At 38.8% G+C, this 8,558-nt stretch overlaps 1 protein-coding gene across 1 annotated transcript; it reads right to left on the reverse strand.

Moving 5' to 3' along the window:
• Positions 1–5,846: 5,846 nt before the first annotated feature.
• Positions 5,847–7,443, reverse strand: LOC108928663 (mRNA decay activator protein ZFP36L1). Its single transcript, XM_018742707.2, has 2 exons — positions 7,259–7,443; positions 5,847–6,959 (listed from the first exon to the last, which is right to left on the reverse strand). Exons 1-2 carry the CDS (start codon positions 7,310–7,312, stop codon positions 5,847–5,849), a joined length of 1,167 nt encoding a protein of 388 aa, XP_018598223.2. The 5' UTR covers positions 7,313–7,443.
• Between the last annotated feature and the right edge of the window lie 1,115 nt (positions 7,444–8,558).

Genomic DNA, 8,558 nt, shown 5'->3' on the forward strand with positions numbered 1-8,558 from the left:
ACCATTGTAAGGTGCTTAGGTGAAAAGTGTCAGACAAATGTAACTATGTTGGGATCCCAGTGCTGAGTTGACTGGAGGTGGAAGGTATTCAACATTGCACTCTGTAATGGAAAAGGGTTTGAATCATACCACATTATGCGGTCAAGAAAGCATTCTTTTATCAAATGAAACCTGATGAGAATGTTGCTGAGTCAGACAGTCAGACCTATAGGTGGCGGTACAACATAGGCTCCTCCACTCCCTATTCCATGTTGCAAGTACTATAGGAGCCCTTTTGTTGGGTTAATAACATGCACATGAACTGAACTGAAGGCAATAATTTATAACCCCCCTTGGGAATCAGTTCAGCCACATTTACCGGACATAGTGTACAATAACGTAAGTGTTTCTTCCAGACTTAATTTAACAACAATGCCCACATTGTAATTAAAATAAAATTTAGCAAAAAACAAACTGCTAATGAAGAAATCAATTTTAATCCCCTGGAAGATTTAATGTACCAGCATTTAATCCATCTGTGAATATGTTCTGTAAAATTGAGAAACCGAGATTGTTTTAAAGGAAGAGAAGAATAATATCCAAAATACCCATTGCTACAATACACACTTCTACAGAACAGGAAAATAGAAAATCCAACCCTAAGGGCTTTTGTGCAAAATATACAGTAGCAGTCAAAAGTTTAAATACACATACTGAAAACTTTGCGTACTAAGTGAGCTGACGTGTCTTCCCAGCTCTTCTGCAACAGCTCCCAGAGATGTAGGACACTTGGGGGTTGCATTGCTTTAAATCTTCTGTCCAGTTTGTCCCATGCAAGTATTGCCTAGGTTGTGTAGCTGTACTCAAACATTTGACTGGAAATTTACATTTTATTACTAAACCCAATGGGGAATCCAGTGTGATTGTTGCACAGAATGCAGGATCATAAAGACAGAACATTTTCCCATCAGTCGCCAGATCCTTTCCGCTACAATAGAAACTTATTTTTGAATTTAAAAAAGAGATTGTGGCAACACTGCAGTAATGTAGGTAACAGCTAACCCCACAGGAGTTCAAGCTGCAAAACATTTTGTCTCATAACATCCAGTGCAAACAATATTTCCATACATCCACTGTCAACAACTGCTTGTCCCGAGCGGGGTCACGGCAAGCCGGAGCCTTAACCGGCAACGCAGGGCCAAGGGGGGAGGGGGGCACGCCCTGGGCGGGACGCCAGTCCGCCGCAAGACCCCTAAGCAGGACTTGAACCCTAGGCCCACCACAGAGCAGGCACCAGCTGAACCCGCCACGCCAACACACCCCCCCAAACAATGTTTTATTTCCTCAAAAGATGTACTTTATATGCCTTCATTATCTCCACTGGGATGCCTTACCATGGCATGGACTGGCTCATTAACTGAGAATATATCTGCGATTGTTGTATACCGCTTCAGTGAAACTGTTAACTTATGATCATATAGCTGTCACTCCTCTAAAAATGTGATTGATGGGATGTAACTTTTGGTTTGTCTAGCCATTATACATATATGCCCTGTTTTTTGGGCTTCAATTTTAAGCATTTTTAGATAAATGTGAACAATTTACTTTGCTGATCTTCTAGGTATTGCAAGGCTAATAACTGCAAATGTATTTTTGTACAAGTATAGGATCATCAGTAGACTCTAATTATGGCCATATTTTAACAGAACTTTGCCTCATAATAATCCTTTTTCAGATAAAGTACTGGAGCACTGTCTTGCTCACTGGGTCTGATAATTAAGTGCTTAATTTTATCAGTTTTCTCACTAATAGAACACATATAATTTACCTGTTTTTGCAGTATAGGGAGCATTGATTTTAAGATGTTGTAAAGATAGTAGCAGATTAAGCACAGTACATTACAGAAGAAGTACAGATAAGAATATATTACTAATGGCTGTTCTCACAACCCTCTTAAAAATAGCTAACCATTTAGTCAAGGCTTTGTAATGCAGAAGAGGATTCTCTGTAAATTTGTAAGAGTATTACCTACATTTTCTGAACCGCTCGTCCCATACGGGGTCGCGGGGAACCGGAGCCTAACCCAGCAACTCAGGGCGTAAGGCGGAGGGGGAAGGGACACACCCAGGACGGGACGCCAGTCCGTCACAAGGCACCCCAAGTGGGACTCGAACCCCAGACCCACTAGAGAGCAGGACCCGGTCCAACCCACTGCACCACCGCACCCCCACTATTTCATACACATATATATTTGGCCAAGTATGCACACGAATACAAGGAATTTTGCTTTGGTTCCCAATGGCTCACATTGTAAAGTAGACAAAATAATATTTATATATGTACGTATGTATGTATGTATGTATGTATGTATGTATGTATATATGTATGTATGAATTGTACAGTACTGGTTCTAAGAATCCTTTTCAGATAAAGTGGTCTTTGTAGATCAAAAAATCAGAGCTGAGTTTTAGACTGTTTTAAAGTGTTGAAAACTGATTTTTAATAAAATAGTTTTTCCTTAAGTTCTGATGGCAACTGCCTCCAAGGAAGAATTCAGAGCTGATTGAACATCAAAACTGCATCGACAACCATCAATGCTGATTTAGCGTGTCTGATTTTTTGGGTAGTTACATTATCAGGCAGCTGATTAATGAAAGTTTTTATTCTGAATTCAATCACACATAATTTTGGACTATCGTATTATTAGATAAGAATATACACAAGTGCAAAGACATACATGAAAACTTCTTGACATTTTTTTAACCTGTGGTCTATATGGCTTTAAAATCCAAGACATTATTTTGAAATTCTGGAACATCCTAAGCTGAAATCTCTGAAACTCTTACAGGTTTTTTTTTGTAATTGTTTGCTTATCAAGACAAAATAAGACATTTTTACTTTGTTTCTCAAGTATCCATTTTCTAAGTAGTGGCTGGGTGTTATCCTAGCCACATCTGTGCATCTTGAAGTAATTGATAGAAATAAAATAGAAAAACTTATGACTATTTTTTATAGGGAAAAAAATTGTAAATATTAAATTTTTATTATGAGTATGGGGGTAAAACAAGTCCTGAAAGTCAACGTTCATTAACACGAAAGCTGTACACTGAAGTCTAGGAGACATTTGCTTTTGCTTATATCAACATTTTTTGTAGTAATAATGTTCAACGGCTGAGATGTATTAGGACTGAAAAAAAAATGGAGTGATTGAGATAAATTTATCTTTTAAGAGCCCTTGAAAACATACATTAGATGTATTGTTTCACTTATTTCCATTTTTATTTACTTGTGGTGTTTTTAAATATGTTTGCATGTTTAAAATTGTGTCATTGTTTCATGCTTTTTATATGCTGGAAATTGCTTCAAATTTATGGCCATAAACTTAAACTGAAATAACTGAGGGCTTAGGTATTGGAGTGAACTGAATGCACAGCTATAGTGGCTGAGGTGTTCTCACTTTAATTTGCCTTCCTATACGGTGTTTTGTCCATGTGTTTTCATACCGTGACAACACCATGTTTGTGTGCGTTCCGAGCACCACAATTGGTTTCTGAAGTTTCCTCTGTTTTATTATAGTGCAACCAAAGGTATTCTGTTTTTCAGCTATTTATTATTTATTTATTATTGTATTTACTAGTATATAGTATTTTGCAAGTGATTCTATTAAGACCACGCTAATTATTTCAGCCTATCATTCCTATATCCTTCACAATGCACAAAATATTTTTTATAATACTGTACAAATGAAGTATTGTAGAATAAAATGTAGTTCATACAAGTTCATACGAGGCCTATTAATTTTGTGCTCAAAGTACCATATACTGTATTTCTGCTATCTGTTTTCAGTGGCATTATAGCCCACAGATAAATTAGGATAAGGCAGATGAGATTACAGAAATGAGGCTACAGAGGCAAAGAAGCTTCTTTAGTCTCAGTTCTGTAAATGAATTCTGTCTGTAAATGAGTTGTCAACTGTTTGTGGATAAGGTGACAGTAGTTTTATTGAAAGCCAATTAAGTTCTGATCATTCCAACGCTAGAATGTTTTTGGGAAAAGGAGCCTCTATTGCTTACCATGACGTAAGGTGAAGTTTTCAGAAGAAACAACTTCCCCCACCTCTGAAAATAGTTGGGTTTTCCATTGCAATTGGCAGTTCTCTTCCCTGCTGTCCTATAAATGTTTCTTAATGATGTGTAACCTTTAAATTGAAATGCAGATTACCATCTCCTATTCACTGACACAGCTTACATTAGCATACAGATGTTGCTAACAAAGGGATGGCAGCTCCGCAAAACGGCTTTGCACAAGAATTACCCCAGGGCTTGTTGTTTGATGTCATGTCCCTTTCTCCCAGTATAATAACTACTGACATTATTTAATATTCAGCTTTTTTTTTTTTTTCACCAAAACAAAAAAGAGAAATGAAAACATTTCTATTCACATTTGTACTGGATTCTTTTATGTCAGTTTCTTGTGTGACACTGTCACATCTTGCTTGATTTTACAAAGTGAAAATTTGGGAAAAATTCAAATTCCCATATACAGATTTTGTGTTTTTTAATAGCAAGTTTATTGTGAAACAATCTAAGAATATATTAAGAAAAGATTGCAGTTCACTGGAAGGAAAATAAAACACAAATTATATATAGAAAAACAAAATCCAACAAATATACAGCAACATTAAATAAATAGGCTGTCTTAAATTAACAAATGTGATTTCTTTAAATCAGAAAATGTGAGCAAGTTTAAAATAGATTTTCCTCTAGAGTCATGAAAGACCACGTGGCTTGCAAGTCACAATGTAAATTGAAAATCAGTTATCCCAAAAGACAACAAAAACAAGCATATATTATGCAAATGTTAAAAGTAAGATCAAAATGTTTCCTGAAAGTTATCTGAAGTAATAACTTTAGTTCAAGCACGTTGTTCTGAATGAACTACATTACATTTTTCAGGAAATGCTTTTACTCTATCAAAGGGTCCGATGACATAAATAATAATAAATAAATAAATAAACCTTGACACTTGTGTTACTAAAGTTTTATATTATGTATTAAGTTTTATGATGGAAATATGACTTAATATATCAAAATGACTTGTTAAAAACAGAAATTCATAATGACATGCAATTTCAATTTCAGCATATGTGGGCAAAGTTTTATTTCTAAATGGATATTTAATTTTTTTTTTTGTTTAACTGAACAACATGACATGGTACAAAAAGCTCCTATAATTTAAAATGTTAATACTAAACAAGAACCTGAGATAACTTCCTACATTCAAGTTATTTTGTCACTTTTTTGTTCTTAAAGCTCAAACAAGGTAAAAACAACAACCCAGTAAAGCTCTTGTCTTCATTTAAATGAATACAAAACACTGCTGGATAAAACAGCAATAAATTAAAATCACCACAGAAAGTCCTACATGCTTGTCAACTACAAGAATATAATACTGTTCAATACATACATTTGTTAAGACTACATTTCATTTACAGAATAGTTTAGCTATGGCTTAGCTCTCCTAACTGGAAAAGGATACAGTAAGATGAACCACTAAAAAACATTCGGGAATTCCACAAACGGATGAATTTCAAATTATTTACAATAATCATAACAGCTAACAACCTCAGCAGTCTGCTTTAACTTTTCCATGCTACTTAAAATAAAAAATAAGAGTGGGTAAAGAAAATTCCTAAAAAGAACTTTTTTGTCTAACACCACCAGGTCGAACTGAGATAAGTGAATTCCCATGACAGTTTTAAACTAGTATACAATAGTATACAATTCCACTTTTTAAAGAAAGATATCATCACTAGAAGTAGTGGCAAGCTTGGAAGAGATGCAATATGCACACATATAGTTGTTCTTTCAGCAGTCTGAGACAGAGAGACGGCTAAAAATGGGAAGACGCCTTCCTTCAAAACTTGGGGACTCGCAACTGCTGAGGCTGCTGGAGCTTGTGTATCCGTCCTGGTCAGACAGTGACTCGGCAGATTCGCTTCTCCGCAGTACTGAGACCGACAAGGAGGTGCTCGTTCCGCGGCCACCACTCCTCTCGGTGTGCCTCAGGGCGCAGCTCCTGTACCCATTTGAATCTGTCATGGGGTGAAAGCGAGCGCTCAGCTGCTCGCTCCCGAGGTCGCTAGGAAACAGAGTTCCCAGGTCTGAGAGCGCGGGGGAGAGAAGGCCGGGGCTGCCGCCGGAGAAGGCGGGGGACCCCGAGGAGGCCCTGGATAGTGCCAGTGGCTCCTGGAGCGTGTGGAGTCCGGATGGTGGCTGGGATGAAAAGCCCGCAAAGCTGATGCTCTGTCGCAGCAACCTGGGGCGTTCTCGTGGTGGGGGCGTGCTGCCAGCACCCACGCGCTGCTCGTCTGCATTGTGGATGAAGTGGCAGCGGGCACCATAGGGGCAGAAGCCGATGGTGTGGAATGTGCGGCAGGGCTCCGTTTTGTACTTTGGGTGCCTGCTGAGACCCCGCAGCTCCTCGGTGCCGTGGGCGAACTGACACTTACCACCATATTTGCACGTGCCGCTTTCTTCATAAGTGCGGCACAGTTCGGTCTTGTAGCGAGTGGACACGGGAGACGTGGACAGGGGAGACTTTGAGGACGACAGGGAACTGGCGCTCACACTCACACCGGGTGGGGGCAGACTCGAGCACATGGGCTGCACCTGCTCACAGGTGGGGGAGCTTCTGGCATAGCTGCTCTCGATCATGCTGACAGAGCGGTCCACCCGGAAGGGGATCTGGCTGAGTGACGACCTGGGCAGCTGCTGCTGCTGCTCCCTGCTCCAGGTGTGCTGCGTGTGTTGCAGTAGCGGGCAGCACGTGAACTCGTCGCCGGGCTCGGCAGTGCCGCTGTTGAACTTGGAGTTGGGCAGAGTGACGGGACACAGTGAGTGTCTGCGCTGAAACCCCACTGCGCGCTGCGTCTGCGCAGCCGCCACTGCGCCATCTGCCACATCCAGACTGCGGAAATTCTGTTAAAGCAGGGGAATAAAGGAAACAGATCAACAATGTGAAATAAGTAAGAGCTAGTCAAGAAAATGCTAGAGCTATTCTAGAGTCCCCTGAAGTATATGTTGTTGCAATAGGAGCATGTTTTATTTTGTAGCATAAATAGGTTCATACTATCAAACTTACTTCAATATTCTTACTTGCTACTCTTATTCCTATAGATATTAAGCAATGACTTTTCATATGTCTGATCTTCCACTGTAAAGATATATGTTTTCCATTCATGTTAGTTGTATACAGTCATTTCATTCAAAATTCTCACCCTGCAAAACTCGTCGTCCAGCTCCAGGAATGGTGTCAAAAGATTGGAAGGCATGTTGAGTCCTCAAAAAGTTAATCCAGATACTGAGGTGGATGTAACTGTTTCATTAAATAGATTCAAGCTGTGAAACCATGTCCAGTTATCATATCAGCAGAATATCTTGGGAACAACACTGCACCAGTATGAAGTCCTAGCAGACCAAACAAAACTCCACAGGTCCACTTGTAGGACTTGGTTAAATAGCCTAGTCCTCAGCACTCCGCCCACTTTCAGTGGGGCAGGCGTGTCCTCTGCAGTAGACACCCTCTGAAATCTGAGAACTTCAAAAACTTCTTGCTTTTCATTTACAGCCTTAAGCTTTGGCAGATCACTGCCCTTTAAAGGATCAGATTGCAGATCTAATTTAAGCTCTGATAAGAAGATCACAGGTTTAGTGGTCCAGTTTTATGTAGATTTTCTGTTTGTTTCAGAAACCAGTAGGTAATTGTGTAATGTTTTTTTTTTTTTTTTTTCTGGGAAAGATAATGCATTGCATAATTTAGTTCCATATAAGGATGGACTATTCAAAGAACATTGTACCTTTCTGCTAATATCACTGCTGAAATTTTGTTCTGAGAATGTTTGAGCTTTGCTCAAAATAGACAGAAAACCTTTTAAATGTAAAATCTGTGTCCTGCAATAATCAAACATGCCGTTCTTACATGGTAACTTGCAAAAGTTATTTTGAGAATCTGAATGAATGTATATGAACGATTGCTTTTGTAGAGTCTTTTCTCTCGACTGCAGGATTTTGAAGCTTTTATCTGTTTATTTCGATGGGTTTCCTCAAAGTGTCCCTATAGATTCCACCTCTGGCTTGCACTGTTTTTACAGTGGTGTTTCACCACTGTTCTCTAGCGCTTCTATGTAGGCAATTGACTGTTATTGGTAATTAATTCTTGTAAATGAATCTATTTAATTCATCTTTGGATTATTAATACCACCTGCAGTATTGTCATTTTAGTATCTTGTTTAGGCCTGTCCACTCACTGCTTGGTAAGAATACTTAATTACAGAATTATACAATCATGCGAACAGTTTTTTTCACACTTCATCATCAAACACAAAAACAGATTACGATATTTCAGACACTTGGCTTCTATTGAATGAAGGGTCCAAAATAATTGTGCTCCAAGACAAGGTAGTGTTATTCCCTGTGTGGAACTTTATTTGATGGTAAGTGCTGGCCTTAAATAACATTGTTGTGTAATTATCTGAATTATTGTTCATATGGTTATACTAACTATATGATTTATTTGTC

Source organism: Scleropages formosus, chromosome 10, assembly GCF_900964775.1.
Source record: "Scleropages formosus chromosome 10, fSclFor1.1, whole genome shotgun sequence".
NCBI classification, from domain to species: domain Eukaryota; kingdom Metazoa; phylum Chordata; class Actinopteri; order Osteoglossiformes; family Osteoglossidae; genus Scleropages; species Scleropages formosus.

Coding starts and splice junctions, on each gene's coding strand:
- LOC108928663 (XM_018742707.2), bottom strand. CDS start 7,312: ATGCCTTCCAATCTTTTGACACCATTCCTGGAGCTGGACGACGAGTTT. Junction 6,960..7,258: donor TGGACGACGAGTTTTGCAGG/GTGAGAATTTTG, acceptor CTGCTTTAACAG/AATTTCCGCAGTCTGGATGT.